At 39.7% G+C, this 16,267-nt stretch overlaps 1 protein-coding gene and 1 pseudogene across 1 annotated transcript in view; one reads left to right on the forward strand and one right to left on the reverse strand.

The window, feature by feature from the left end:
- MDN1 (midasin AAA ATPase 1) overlaps positions 1-16,267 on the forward strand; it is a 161,247-nt gene that overhangs the window by 47,225 nt on the left and 97,755 nt on the right. The window contains 11 exon segments of the mRNA XM_021693677.2: positions 2,366-2,469; positions 3,993-4,137; positions 4,841-4,937; positions 6,276-6,389; positions 10,724-10,871; positions 11,358-11,468; positions 12,556-12,707; positions 13,232-13,410; positions 13,994-14,202; positions 14,388-14,534; positions 15,327-15,468. Coding sequence (XP_021549352.2) covers positions 2,366-2,469; positions 3,993-4,137; positions 4,841-4,937; positions 6,276-6,389; positions 10,724-10,871; positions 11,358-11,468; positions 12,556-12,707; positions 13,232-13,410; positions 13,994-14,202; positions 14,388-14,534; positions 15,327-15,468 — 1,548 coding nt within the window.
- Positions 8,572-8,891, reverse strand: LOC110583675 (annotated as a pseudogene).

Below are 16,267 nucleotides of genomic sequence, written 5' to 3' on the forward strand. Positions count from 1 at the left end.
AGGGGCAGAAGGAGAGAGAGTCTTAAGCAGACTCCGTGCTGAGTGCAGAGCCCAACCTGGGGCTCGATCTCATGACCTGAGCTGAAACCAAGAGTTGGCCGCTTAACCGACTGTGCCACCCATGTGCCCCACCCCGACAGACCTTAAGGTGTTTTTCAGGAGACAGACTAACAGATGAGTGTGATTACTTGAGGTTACTGATTTGCTGTATACTTTACAGCAGGTTGAATCCACAAGCAGTAAAGACTCGACACCAGGTGATGGTGTTTGTACATGCTTGAAATATCACTGTAAGAACAGCTGTGTCTCTAATAGAGGAAAAGAACAGTGGCCAGATTTCCTGCTTTTTACCTGCACAGGATCTATATATGGACATGCAGAAAAACAGACCAGAGAGGTGTACCCAGGTAGTGGCCACTGAAGCTGATTGAACCCACCTGGTCATAGTAGGAGGTGCTGTGTCAGCACTCCAGGATCCACCTACTATAATATGAGTATTCTTCTCCACAATTAAATATTTCCTGCATTCACCTTCTTACTAGTGTTATTGGTGTCACAAGCCAACCCCTACAGTGAACTAATGCCATTTGGCTTTGAAGAAAAACCAGTTTATATCGAAGACTTAGATCAGGCAGCTGGCTTTTACAGGAATGAGGAGATTCAATAGAATCCAGTCAGTTGTGTTTGAGACTACTTCCAGTACCAGCGACAAATTCAGCAAACGTCTAGAACTTCCAAGCATCGCTGTGAAAGAACTAACTGGTGATAATGCAGTTGTCAGCCACAGCAGAAAAATGAGGTGGAGTGACAAGAAAGAGCGTTGGGTATACAACTCTTTCCCAGATTGTAAAGCTCCTTATTTTTTTTATTTTTTTTAAAGATTTTATTTATTTATTTGACAGAGACAGAGACAGCGAGAGTAGGAACACAAGCAGGGGGAGTGGGAGAGGGAGAAGCAGGCCTCCCGCCGAGCAGGGAGCCCGATGTGGGACTCGATCCCAGGACCCTGGGATCATGACCTGAGCCGAAGGCAGTTGCTTAACCAACTGAGCCACCCAGGCGCCCTAAAGCTCCTTATTTTTGATGAAGTGTATTAGCTGCATGGAAATAAAGGACTTCAGCTGCTTTTAGTAGCTTGTCTAGTTGCTGTATATATCAGCTTTCCGATGTTGCTCCAAACAACCAAAGAAGAAACTACTGTTTTGGTCAAGCAGAAGGTACGTGTTAAGCCAAGTACCAGGGAATATTTCCAAGAAGGCACGAAGTTGTTTTATTCCTCAAACCCCAAAACTGCACCCTGTTTCAGGCGGAAGTAACTAGAGCTGTTGTCATCCCAATTCCCTCAAGAATGAATCATGATCAAAGACATTCGGGGAGGTGGGGCTCCTGGGTGGCTCAGTCAGTTAAGCACTTGCCTTTGGTTCAGGTCATGGTCCTATGGTCCTGGGATCGAGCCCCATGTTGGGCTCCCTGCTCAGCGGGGAGTCTGTTTCTCCCTCTGTCACTCCTCCTGCTTGTGTTCTCTTACTCTTGCTCTTTCTCAAATAAATAAAATCTAAAAAAAAAAAAGACAGTGGGGATTGAAACTGATAACCGAGGGGTTAATGGGACCAATAATAAGTGCAGCTGCAGACTAAAACCACAGATACAACATTTTACCCAGACCTGTCTTCGCTTGCCTGTAAATATGACTCTCTTTCTTCGGGAAGGGTGGATTTGAGGCTTGCTTGTCCAGAGTCTCCTCATTCAGCTGCCTTTTGAATAAATCCTTGCTGCACACTTGGTGTCTCCACGATTGGCTTTGCTGTGCATCAGGCAGACAAACTTGGATTCCCTTAAAGAATTAGGAGAAGAGTGTGGGGAAGAATGAAGCCATATAAATTGGAGCTTTCTAGACTTAGGGCAAAGATGACTAATTCTGAAATATTGCTGCTCTTGTGATTCTAGGCATGATTTCCATAAAAACATAGTTGGTAATATTGATGTACAGGTACCACTTACTGGTCAGTAAGTCACATTTCCTTAGAAAATAAGTTATTTCCAAAAAGCTGGATTCTACAGCCAAAGGGCTTTTGGTAGCTTAGTTATCTTCTCTGTGCTTCCTCATCCATAAAATGAGGAAAAGGATACCTACCTCAAACGGCTGTTGTGAGGGGTGAAAGAATTAGCTAATGTACATATGCATATAAATGAACTGATTACTATAGTGGCTGGCACATAACATTATATAAGTATTTGGATTTATTTTTTTTATACATCTAAGATGTTTGATTTTTGTGTGAGTTTTGTTTTGTTTGTTTGTGTTTAAGTTCTATGTATTACAACCTAAAATGTATGTTAAATTCTTGTCTTTATTCTTTTCTAGGGTTACTCCTAAAAGAGAAATGGGAAGCATTTGGTCTTAGACTCAACCATGCTCAACAACAGATGAAAATGACTGAAAATGCTCTATTGTTTGCATTTGTAGAGGTATTTTGGTTCAGTTATTTAGGTTAAAGGAATGTTGATTTGATGCAAAATGCAAGTTTAGGCAGGCTACTATTTTGTATTCTCTTTATGTTGATATTTTTAGTGCTTTGTGTTTAAGACTTAATAAACACTAATGAAATAATACTTCGGGGGGAAGATTTCTGAAAAATGTCCTTTATGGAAATTATAAGGCCTTGATTTATTTTTAAAGTTGTAGTTGAGGACAGTTAGTGAACTCTGTTTCATGGTAAGGGATTGGGGGGATAGATTTGGATCTATTCACTTGAGGCCTCACTCTCTTTCTTTTCTTTCTTTCTTTTTTTTTAAAGATTTTATTTATTTATTTGACAGAGAGATAGCAAGAGCAGGAACACAAGCAGGGGGAGTGGGAGAGGGAGAAGCAGGCTTCCTGCCGAGCAGGGAGCCTGATGTGGGGCTCCATCCCAGGAGCCTGATGTGGGGCTCAATTCCAGGACCCTGGGATCATGACCTGAGCCGAAGGCAGACGCTTAATGACTGAGCCACCCAGGCACCCCAAGGCGTCACTTTTTATTCCAGCAAATGGGTAGCTCTACTGTTTTCTGTCCTCTCACCCTGTGGAAAGAACCAACTTAATTAAATTTTCATGACTTAAGCTTTTTAAATTCTTCTTTTAAAAAATTGTTTCTGTGACATACTTTAGACTACACCCTAAAAGGAGGTAGGACTCTTGTTTGAGGTGGTGTTTTGGTGAGCGAGAAGGTCCCTGGATCATGTCCATCGGTGTGAGAAATTTGGTCATCAATGCTTAATCTTAATAGGATTATTTTTAAAATAACCAATTAGGATGTCAAGTGCTCTCAAAATAGGGCTTATACCTATTTCATGACTTGGCATTATGCTGGAATTCAATACATTTGTTCTGTTTTATTTTCAATTAAGTTTATAGAAGATTCTGATAGGATCATCATGAAAACAAAAGTATAAACCATTTAATAATAAAACAATTTAGTTTTTGATGTGTCAACTGAGTGGATTTTAAGATTTTTCAGTGCTCTTGGAAATAGAACTTGAAGAAATAAATCAGTGAAGAGGAGGAAAGATTTAGTTTGATTTTCTGCAGCAAATGTGAAAGGCTATGTATTTAACCATTGCACTCTATTGATTTAGTCATTTATCTCATCTTTGCATATTCATCACCTATTTATTTTGGATGCTTTTAATAACCATTTGGGTACTTATAAACATCTAAATACATTATAAGTTATTAGTTACCTGACCATCTGTCTACTGAGATGATTTAGTTTGTTGCACCCCTCTGTTAGGCTCAAAGATATTCTCTTGACCCTTCTGGACATTTAAAAATGTTTACTTGGCCTTAGCTCTTACAACTAGCTGGCAGGCATTTGGCATTGAGGGTGAAAGCTCTTCAAGCACAAGGTTTGTCCTCACTTCTTGTTTCTAAACCTGCTTACATAACTGCTCTTGGTGAGTGTATCTTTATTTGCAATGGATTTTTAACAGTTTACTTTCTCTTCTTTTAGGGTACACTATCTCAGGCCGTAAAGAAGGGAGAGTGGATCTTGTTGGATGAGATTAATCTGGCTGCTCCAGAAACATTAGAATGTCTCAGTGGTTTACTTGAAGGCTCCTCTGGCTCCCTGGTGTTGCTGGATCGAGGAGACACAGGTAGCACTTGATCCCATTGAGGTTTGATTTGGTGCCAGGCCTTTTGGCCTCTTTATTTATTTATTTATTTTTTAGATTTTTTATCTATTTATTTGACAGAGAGAGAGACAGCGAGAGAGGGAACACAAGCAGGGGGAGTGGAAGAGGGAGAAGCAGGCTTCCTGCTGAGCAGGGACCCCGATGCGGGGCTCGATCCCAGGACCCCTGGGATCATGATCTGAGCCTAAGGCAGACGCTTAATGACTGAGCCACCCAAGCGCCCCCTTTTGGCCTCTTTAGAGTAAGATTCTTTTGGTTAGATGGATTACATAGTCCTCCAAGTGTTCATTCCATAGTACTAATTTTCTGCCAAGTTAGGTGGCATTGGGAGTGCAAAGAGTAAGAATTTAAGTTACTTGGGTAGTAGACAGTAGACAGACACACTGAGTGACAAAATATATGCAGTGAATAGGTGATAAAATATAAATAATAATGAATAGCTATACCTTAAAAGGTAGTGGAAGGGCAGCATAAGATTAAGTTGGTACATAGGTCTAGAAATTGGTTTCAGCAAGGATGGTTTGAGCAGCCAGCACCAAACCCGCTGAGTCTGAGGCAGGGTTTCCTGGCCTGAGGTTCTGTGGAGTTAGATAGTCTTCCCCTGGGCACCTGTGGCTGATCACTTGATGTTAACAGTTGAGAATTTATAATTTTCTCTTAACAGAACCACTGGTTCGTCATCCTGACTTCCGTTTATTTGCCTGTATGAACCCAGCAACAGATGTGGGCAAAAGAAATCTCCCACCAGGAATAAGAAACAGGTGAAGGGACACGGCCTGAATCCTGGGGATTTTTTTTTTTTCTTTAAAGTTCTCTTTATTGATTGATAATATTAACATAACCAAACCTCATAACCATGCTTGAAATTTCTTGATCTCTGATAAGAGGAATCCTTCCTTGTTTGTCATATTCCTCTACCTTCTCTAGGTGGTAGGAATACAGAGGACTCCAGAACACTGGAGGATTTTTTCCTTTGGGTTGTTTGTATGATACTTAGTGGCTCACAAATATTGTAGAACATAAAATTTTTTCCTCCTTCAAATAACCTTATAGCTATCAGAAAAACCTTCACATACTGATAAAACAGTAGAACATATAACAGTATAAGTGCATTTTAGGAACTGAATCCTCTTGGATGAGGCCAGTGATTTGTAAAAGGCCTTTTAATTTTCAGTGTTCGTTAAACACTGACACCAACAAGGTATTTTGTTGGTATTTTATGTATGTAGCATTTGGAAAAAATAAATGATCTTATTTTTGTTGGTGACTTTTTGTTGAATTTTGAATTTTAAAATAGTGCTAAAATTTTATTAGATTCCTCCCTCCCATTAGAAGAATAATAAAACCTTCTTAGGAAAATTTTATAAACTATAAGCATTGTATTTTCCTTTGCTCCAGTGATTTTATTTTTGATGATGAGGGTGCTTTTTGTTGTTGCATGTATTTTTCTATCACATGCCGTTATAGTAACACCTCTGAAAATAAGGATAAAGGTCTTATCTTCTTCTATTTCATTATGGTCAGTTTGTATCTAGATGAAAGGCTTTCATATTTTATAAGCAGTTAAGATGAGTTTACATAACTTCTTGTGTTTTGTATTTTTAAAAAAATTTTTTTTTTTTAAGATTTTATTTATTTATTTGACAGAGACACAGCGAGAGAGGGAACACAAGCAGGGGGAGTGGGTAAGGGAGAAGCAGGCTTCCTGCGGAGCAGGGAGCCCAATGCAGGGCTTGATCCCAGGACCCTGGGATCATGATCTGAGCCTAAGGCAGACGCTTAACGACTGAGCCACCCAGGCGCCCCTGTATTTTTTTTTTTTTTTTTTGAAGATTTTATTTATTTGAGAGCATGCATGTGAGGTTGGGGGGGCAGTGAGAGAAAACCCAGGGTAGGGGCAGAGGGAGAGGGAAAAGCCGCTGAGTAGGGAGCTTAAGGAGGGGTTCAACCCCAGGACCCTGGGATCATGGCCTGAGCCTAAGGCAGATGCTTAACTGACTGAGCCACTCAGGCGCCCCTTGTGTTTTGTATTTTTTTGTCAGAATAGCTGTATTAACTTCCTAAAAAGTTGTTATTATTTAATAATCATTGTCTTACAGGTTCACAGAACTTTATGTAGAAGAATTGGAAAGTAAAGAAGATTTACAAATTCTTATTGTGGATTATCTGAAAGGACTGAGTGTGAATAAGACCACAGTTCAAGGAATCATCAAGTAGGTTCTCTTTGGTTTCTCTTTATAAACTCTTCACCTGAACATAAAAATGTGTGCCTCATGCACATATATTACTTCTTTTTTTGCTTCTGACTAGAGAAGGATTATCATTAAGGTTTCTATTTTAAAGTTGGAACCTTATGAATTCCCATGGATTTTCCTAATGAAGCTACATTGAAAGCTTAAGAATTAATCACCAATGAGAATATGTAAACAATTAGATAATGCTCTCCTAATTACTTTTGTATTCATAGCCAGGAGTTTGCATCCCTGGAATGTAAATGGCTTGTATTTTGATATGTCTTGATGAAATCTTACTTTTTGCAATTTGCATGCTAGTTATGTGGGATGCAGGGAGGAAAAGGTTGATACAATGAGTGATTTAGGTTTAGAATTGAGGCTTAGCTGAATAAAGTACAGATTGGCCGTGTGGCTTGATGCTTTCTTGAACCTTTTTTTTTTCTTCTTTTTTTTTAAAGATTTTATTTATTTATTTGACAGAGAGAGAGAGAGCGAGAGCAGGAACACAAGCAGGGGGAGTGGGAGAGCGAGAAGCAGGCTTCCTGCCGAGCAGGGAGCCCGATGTGGGACTCGATCCCAGGACCCTGGGATCATGACCTGAGCCGAAGGCAGACGCTTAACGACTGAGCCACCCAGGCGCCCTTCTTTTTTTTTTTAGATAAGAGTGCATTTTCTAAACTGCAAAACATTTTATTTTATATATTTTTAAAGATTTTATTTATTTATTTGACAGAGACACAGCGAGAGAGGGAACACAAGTAGGGGGAGTGGGAGAGGGAGAAGCAGGCTTCCCGTGGAGCAGGGAGCCCGATGCCGGGCTCCATCCCAGGACCCTGGGATCATGACCTGAGCTGAAGGCAAACACTTAATGACTGAGCCATCCAGGCGCCCCAAGAAAGAAAAACCAACAAGTAACACCTTTAAAGTAAAATGTTTTATTTTTTTATTTTTTTTTTAAGATTTTATTTATTTATTTGAAAGACAGTGCAAGCGAGAGAGCACAAGCAGGGGGAGCAGCAGAGGGAGAAGCAGGCTTCCCACTGAGCAGGGAGCCCAATACGGGGCTGGATCCCAGGACCCTGGGATCATGACCTGAGTTGAAGACAGAAGTTTAACGACTGAGCCTCCCGGGTGCCTTGTATTTTAATTTTTTTTTAAAGATCTTATTTATTGGTCAGCATGCACGCACAAGCAGGGGGAGAGGCAGGCTCCCGGTGAGCAAGGAGCCCTATGCAGGACTCGATCCCAGGACCCTGGGATCATGACCTGAGCCGATGGCAGATGCATAACCAACTGAGCCACCCAGGCATTCCTCTTGAGCCTTTATTTCTGTTTCTGGGCTTTTTTTTTTTTAAGATTTTATTTATTTATTTGACAGAGAGACACAGAGAGAGCACAAGCAGGGGGAGCGGCAGGCAGAGGGAGAGGGAAAAGCAGGCTCCCCGCTGAGCAGGGAACCCGATGTGGGGCTTGACCTGAGCTGAAGTTTAACCGACTGAGCCACCCAGGCACCCCATGATTTTTTTTTTTTTTTTTTTTAATGCTTTGTGGAAAGGGCACAATCTTTTATATAGACAACCTGAATTCTAGTACGGGCTCTGTCAAAAACGAATGCTTTCATTCTGGGCACATCACTTAGTTAATTTTGTCTGTGTTGCCTAGAAAGAACTAAACAGTACGTAAAGGTTTTGAAATAGGATCATATTAATGTTTTACTTTGCATTTTGTGGTTTGTTCCCCTTTTTTGTACAAATAATTATTGAGTTGCCCAGGTGCTAGGGATACAGCTATAAATAAGATAAATATAAGTAAGCTCCTCATGGAGCTTTTTTTTTTTTTTTTTTTTAAATTTTATTTATTTTTTTAATTGACAGAGAGAGAGACAGTGAGAGAGGGAACACAAGCAGGGGGAGTGGGAGAGGGAGAAGCAGGCCTCCTGCCGTGCAGGGAGCCCGATGCAGGGCTTGATCCCAGGACCCTGGGATCATGACCCAAGCCGAAGGCAGTCACTTAACCAACTGAGCCACCCAGGCGCCCCACCTCATGGAGCTTTTAATTCAAGAGGTGAAGATAATAAATAAGGAGCTACACACTATAATTTTTTTGAAGTGACTATAACCTCAAGATTTTATTTTCTTCATAATATAATAAAATATGAAGCTTAGAACTGGATCAGTTGGCCCTTTCTCTTCGTATCTCCTCCCAGTTCCAAATGCTTACATCCCTTAATAGCCAGCATTCCCTTAGATCTGCAGTTGCGCTCAACACATTCAAGCCTCAGCACAATCTTCTTGTAATTTTAATCTTTTTCCAGAAAATCAGCTTAGTCTGCCCACCATAGCCACTCTGCTTCCTGTCATAATGCCGCTTTCCTTGGGCATAAGGAGAATCTTTGCCTTTCTTGTACTGTGTCACTTTGTGGGGTTGGTGCTTGCCATACTTCTTGCAGAAATTCTGGTGGGTTTTAGGAATGTTCACCATGTTTGCAAGAGAACTATCAACACAGAAAGCAAGAGAAACATAATCTTAGGTTATGGTAAGTGAAGAAAAATAACACATAAAGCTTAGAGCCCCCCCACCCTTTTAAGATTTTATTTGAGAGAGAGAGCAGGGTGTGAGGCGGGGGAGAGGCAGGGGGAGAGAGAGGGCATGAGCAGGGCAAGAGACAGGGGGAGAAGCAGACTCCCTGCTGAGCAGGGAGCCCAATAGAGGACTTGATCCCAGGACCCTGGGATCATGACCTGAACTGAAGGCAGGCGCTTAACCAACTGAGTCACCCAGGCGCCCCAGTGGAGCCCTATTGTAGATAGAATAGTTAAGGAAGCATCTGTGAAAATGCTTTGGAATGGTTTATCAATACTGCATACTAAAATTGGAACACTTCTGTTAGCCAAGAATATTTGGACAAAAGTATAAATATGTGTGGTTAAAATTCAAAAGCAGAGATAAAACAGACTAGATAAAGCAGAGGCTCTTGTAAAATGCTAATAGTGTAAGTAGTAAGTGTTCCATTTGTAATAACCCCTTCTAAAATGTAGATTCTTTCTACAAAAGAAAGAATGTGTAGCTAGATTGCAAAGAGGCAAGTCAAATCTTAGCGGGCAAGAACTTAGATTTCATCTGTGACACACATTTGGTTACTCTTGATCTTATGTAGCTGATCATGAATTTCATGAGATTTTAAATTTCTTGCATTTCATGTTTCAGTCTGAAACTTCTTTCGTCTTGTCATCTTCTAGTATTCTAAAGCATGTGGTAATGATAACAGTAACAGTCACCATATTTTCATGCTTTTTAACATTTTGTCATTGTTGATTATGGCCATACCTATGACCTTTCAAAACACCATGATTTTTTTCTGTGTGCTTCTCCATCACACAGGGACTTTATTTCCCTATTGTGTTAGAGCTGACTCTGGAACACTGTGTTTGGACTCTGTGTGTATGTGTGTGTGTGTATCAAATTTTTTTTAAAGATTTATTTATTTTAGAGTGCACAGGGGTTGGGGGTTGGAGGCGCAGAGAGGGAGGGAGAGAGAATTTCAAGCAGTCTCCTCTCTGAGCGCAGACCCCGATATGGGGCTTGATTCCACAACCCTGAGATCATGACCTGAGCCGAAATCAAGAGTTGGGCGCTTAACAGACTGAGCCACCCACGTGCCCCTGGACTCTGTATATTCTTACTAAGGGCTTCTCCTATCTTACTGTCTTTTTGTTAAGAATCTGATGTTTTTCACCTCTCTCCTCTTTTCATCCTAAAGGAAATTGATATATCCTTCTTTTGAAAGAGTCTGTAAGTGTGTGAAAAATAGATTTTTTAATTTTTTTAAAGATTTTATTTATTTATTTGACAGAGAGAGACACAGCGAGAGAGGGAACACCAGCAGGGGGAGTGGGAGAGGGAGAAGCAGGCTTCCTGCCGAGCAGGGAGCCCGATGTGGGACTCGATCCCAGGACCCTGGGATCATGACCTGAGCCGAAGGCAGTCGCCTAACCAACTGAGCCACCCAGGCGCCCAATAGATTTTTTTTAAAAAAAGATTTTATTTATTTATTTGAGAGAGAGCGAGAGATAGAGTGCATGAGCAGAGGGGAGGGGCAGAGGGAGAAGCAGACTCCCCACTGAGCAGGGAGCCCTGGAAAATAGATTCAAAAGAGAATGTCTGAAAGGTTTTGATGAATGCTCTAGGAAATTGTATGTAAGCTTAACTATCTAAAAATGGCTTTTGGGCCTTGTGTAAAAAAATGGAAATAATGGCAAAATAGTGAATGCTTATTATTTAATAAAGTCATTTGAACTCCGTCCTTTTTGTAGCTTGTACACAGCTCTGCGGAAAGACTCTGGGACAAAATTGGTGGATGGAACTGGCCATAGACCTCACTACAGCCTTCGGACTCTTTGCAGAGCTCTGCGATTTGCAGCTTCCAATCCGTGTAGCAACATCCAGCGCTCGCTCTATGAGGTCTTTCTTTTTTTTTAAAGATTTATTTATTTATTTATTTGAAAGAGAGAGAATGAGAGAGAGAGAGAGAGCACATGAGAGGGGGGAGGGTCAGAGGGAGAAGCAGACTCCCTGCTGAGCAGGGAATCCAATGCTGGACTCAGTCCCAGGACTCCAGGATCATGACCTGAGCCGAAGGCAGTCGCTTAACCAACTGAGCCACCCAGGCGCCGCTATGAGGTCTTTCTAAAATCTGTGCTTGGGTGGGCTCACCATTGGATGGGAGGTTTTGGTGATGCAAATGTCAGGTTTGCCTGTGCATTCCATTTAGTCAGCTCAGCCCAGGACAAACCAGAGTGATCCTGCCCTTTTTCTACCATCATATCACATTTAAAAGTTGTTCTGGGAACCAGAACCCCCCAAGAGGTTGAATTTTGTTCCTGAAATAAGTTGGCCTGTTATTGCAGAAAGGTAATTAGTTTTATGCATATTTGGTTTTTTTCCTAGGGCTTTTGTTTGGGTTTCTTAACGCAGCTTGACAGGGCATCACACCCAATAGTTCAGAAGCTCATTTGTCAACACATTGTCTCTGGCAATGTAAAAAGTCTGCTGAAGCAGGTATGTTGTTTGATTTCTTGACTTGTTTAATGTAAATGAAAGGCTGAATTATCAAAATTTCATTTTTTTAACAAAACTTGTTTCTAATTATAAAAATAATCAGTTTGTCCCCAAAAAAATTAGGTGGTGTCTTAGATGGTGAAAATTCCCAAAATTCTTACTCCTACTCTTTAGAGATTTAAACCTTATACCTTTCCACCTAAATCATGTATATATTTTGTTATATATTCAAATTCTCACAGTGTGTGTATAGATTTATCAAGGCAAATTCTTTCTTTTTTTTTTAATTCCAGTATATTTAATATACAGTGTTATATTAACTTCAGGTATACAATATAGTGATTCAACAAATCTGTATGTTACTCGTTGCTGAAGCTAATTGTACTCGTTTCACCATCTCCCCACCCACCTCCCCTCTGGTAACCATCAGTTTGTTCTGTATTGTTAAGAGTCTGTTTTTTGGTTTGTCTTTTGTTGTTGTTGTTGTTCATTTTTGTTTCTTAAATTCCGCGTATGCGTGAAATCATATGGTATTTGTCTTTTTCTGACTGACTTATTTCACTTAGCAAGGGCAAATTCTAATACATATATCTAATATAAATGCCTTAAAAGGAACCATCTCATAATACTGTTCTGTAGCTTCCTTTCTTAGCCTAACTATATCCTACAGGTTTGTGTCTGTACCAGGGATCACTGTGACATGGTTTCTAGTAGTTACATAGTATTTTGTTGCTTATACCAGAGTTTGTATACACACTTGCCATCTGATTGATGGTTGGGCATGTTTTTTTCTTATTATTAAACACAACCACCATTTCAGTTTGACAAAGGAAATTCTAGAATAACATGGGAGTGAAAGATGCTGAGAAAGTGGTTTACCAACTAACAGGCTTGTTTTTATGTTGATTCTTTACTCTTAAGAAAGAACCTTATTAGAGACTTAGGATTACTTTGGATTCACCATCACCATCTAGAATGGGGCAGCATTTTTGGTGATAACCTCTTTTCCTACTTTACACCCTCTCTGAAAGAATGTCATAGTTGTCATGAGACTATGGGTTATTTCTCTAACTTTTTTGTCTTTCAGCCTATTCCAGAACCAAAAGGAGGCCGGCTTATCCAGATTGAAGGATACTGGATTTCGGTGGGAGAGAAGGAACCTACAATAGATGAGACCTACATTCTTACGTCTTCTGTTAAGCTAAACCTGAGAGACATAGTCCGAGTTGTTTCTGCAGGGTGTGTGGACCCTTTCTCTTGCTGCCCTGAAGTTTTACCAGCATAGGCATTGATGACATTCTAGTCTTACCTCCTTAATTTTAAAAGTGCTTTATTGTTGTTCATTGGCTAAGTAAATAATTCCTTCTCAAGTCAGTACTTCTCTCCTGGCACAAAGCATTGTTTCTAGTTGCACCTTTTGGTGGAAGCAATACAGATGCAGATTATTTTGGCCATCTTTACGCTTGTTTGCCAGTATTTTGCTGATGGATACTCATCATCCATTATTTGAGTAACAGCTAGTCCCATTTACTGTTTCTCACAAGTACTATAAGAATGGTTGAGATTGCTTTCCTCAGTATTTTCTGAGGAACTCCTTTTACACAGAAACTTCTCAGGGCTTAAGAAACATTCCATTAGTGGTGTATAGGTATATAAAAATGTTTTTTTATGGTGGTAAATGATACATTCTTTTTAACACAACTTGAATTCTGGTTTCTGTCTTTTTTTTTTTCTTAAATTGCTTTTTGGCTGATCTTTTCAAGAACCTATCCAGTGTTGATTCAGGGAGAGACATCAGTTGGTAAAACAAGCCTTATCCGGTGGCTGGCTGCAGCTTCTGGTAACCATTGTGTGCGTATTAACAATCACGAACACACAGATATTCAAGAGTACATTGGTTGTTATACATCTGACTCTTCAGGGAAGCTTGTGTTTAAAGAAGGTAGGATTATTATTTCATTCCATGGATATAGGTGTTCATTCTTTTAAACCCATTTCCCCAGGTAAACTTCATCCTTTCCAATTGAGGCACATGGACTTTTGCCATAACTGCTGGTTTGTCTTTCTCCCTGATCTCCCTGGTTAAGGGAGGATGGTTAGGGATCCAGCTTCCTTTGGGCCCCACTGATCTTGTCAGCTGTACAGAGGACTAGGACCAAGTTTTGTAGAGTGCAGTTGAACTGCTACTTTATTTCCTAGAGACTCAGAAAAATGTGGTGAGCGTCGATCAGAGGGAAGCTGAGAGTAGATATGAGAATGTGGTGATTTAAATGAAATTAGACTGCAGGGGGAAAAATAAATTGGAAATGTGATATTTGTCAGCCTTGGCTCCCCTTCTGTGTGAAATGATCAGGAAAATTATCCTTCCTTGATATTTGACATCACAAATTGTTTTGGCGCATGACTAGCTGCAGGGAGTAATTTGTTTTGAAATGTAATGGTCTAGGATTGGTTGATTTATATATAACATTTTTTAAAACTTTGGACTAATTTCTGCACTAATCCTCAGTGTTGTTTTTTCTAAGGTGTTCTTATTGATGCTATGAGAAAGGGCTACTGGATTATTTTAGATGAATTAAATTTGGCCCCTACTGATGTGTTAGAGGCACTGAACAGATTGCTGGATGATAACCGTGAATTGCTCATCACAGAAACACAAGAAGTTGTTAAAGCTCACCCTCGGTTTATGCTTTTTGCTACCCAGAATCCCCCAGGACTTTATGGAGGCAGAAAGGTGTGTAGCATTTGTCACTTATTCCCATTTGTTACCCCATAAAGTAATAAATCTTTCTTGGTAAGACTGAGATGTTTTTACTACTTTTGAAGGGTTTTTCTTTTTGTGGTGAATAGTAGAGCCTCCATTTTGGAAACTGGGTGAGAGGCTCTTTTTATCATGTTTTTTTCCTGTGTGTTTCCTAGGTGCTTTCTAGAGCCTTCAGGAATCGGTTTGTGGAATTGCATTTTGATGAATTGCCTAGTTCTGAGTTAGAAACAATCTTGCATAAGCGCTGTAGTTTGCCACCCTCCTATTGTAGCAAGTTGGTTAAAGTCATGCTGGACCTTCAGGTATTTCATCTCTCTCTCACTTAGTTTCAAATGGAACGTACTGATTAGATTTCGTGATGGAAATTTAAAATTTGATAGCCTTCCCAGGTAGACACAGCACTCCCTCCATTTTTTTTTTTTCTCAGAGTAAGGATATTATCTTAAAATGCACTCCATTAGTATCCATTTTTTGGTTTGTAAGTGAACTGTTTGATATCGTGTTACGGTTTTTCTCATAGTCATATATGGCAACAATTCTCTACTTGTGGATATTTTTGGAACATTTTGTTTAGATTGGAATTTGGCATTGATAAACTACAATTTTTGTTTTTTAAATGGATCTAGTCCTTGAATGGACATAACTAAAGATATCCTTTTTATGTCTCTCCCTTGTCAATTCTGCAAAGCTACAGTTTCTTAGTTTTTTGAATATCCCATTTTATGGTGTCCTTTATCAGAATTAATATACTTTTAATTTCTAGAAAGCCAATAATAATTGGCAATCTTACTACTGTGTTCCCACATTATAGGATTGATGTTTCTGCGTGTTTGCCATCATTTGTATTCTTAATTTTTTATATATGATATAAGAAAGAGAATTCCTTTCTTTTGTTGTTGTGCTTTGGAATTTATATTTTTAAACACAAGCTTGGATATTTATCTTCAAATGATTGCAGTCCATTTACTTTTTTAAAAAATTAGTCTTAATGGAATGAATCATTTTTATGGGAGCATAAATTTGTTAAGCATTTTATATAAGTTGTACAGTGTGCTTGCCATTGCCCTTTTTAATTTGTTTTGATATTTTAATAGTCCTATCGCAGAAGTTCTTCAGTGTTTGCTGGAAAACAGGGCTTCATCACCCTTCGTGATCTGTTTCGATGGGCTGAAAGATACAGATTGGCTGAACAGACTGAGAAAGAGTATGACTGGCTACAGCATTTAGCCAACGATGGTATGCTTTCAGTTGGATGCTCTCAAACTGTGAAGTTATGTCAAATATCAAACCTTATTAAAATAAATCTTTCCCAAATTGTGGTCAATATATACATTTTACTGAGTATTCCAAAAATAGTCTTTCTTCCTCAAGAGCCAGATTCTTTTGAAAATGGTTCTTTTCTGCAGGCCTCTGTGCTAGTATGTTTGGGTTTCAATAGTTTTCTCTTTGCTTCAGGTGGCTTCATGTAGGAGTCAGATAGGGGCACAATGCCCATATAAGAGTTTTGGCGGGTAGTTGGTGGTGTCTTTGTGGACTATTTATCTGCAACTCACTAATCATAGATAGTCATCCTTGTGCCTTATACAGAAAACTGTTGGGTCGCCTGGGTGGCTCAGTTGGTAAGCATCTGCCTTCGGCTCTGGTCATGATCCCAGGGTCCTGGGATCGATCCCTGCATCTTTTCCTTCTTCCTCTACCCCTCCTCCTACTTGTGCTTGCTTGTGCGCTTGGGTGCATGCACTTTCTCTCTGTCAGATAAATAAATAAAATCTTAAAAAAAAAAAGAAAACTGACAGATTGGTCAGGTACTATCGTAGTTCTGAGGGAAGGCAGTTATGGCATGTGAGACTCATGATTGCTCATTTTGGTTTAATCCATGGGAAGAATTTATATGTTTCTCTATAGGAAAGAAAGCATTTCAGAATCTTCTGATTTGAAAGGTACTAATGAGTCCTTAATGGAGTGGTTAATAAGGAGAGTAAATAAAACTAACCCATGAGAGTTGTATTTTTTTCTTTACTGGTAAAGAGTAGAT

Source organism: Neomonachus schauinslandi, chromosome 8, assembly GCF_002201575.2.
Source record: "Neomonachus schauinslandi chromosome 8, ASM220157v2, whole genome shotgun sequence".
NCBI lineage: Eukaryota > Metazoa > Chordata > Mammalia > Carnivora > Phocidae > Neomonachus > Neomonachus schauinslandi.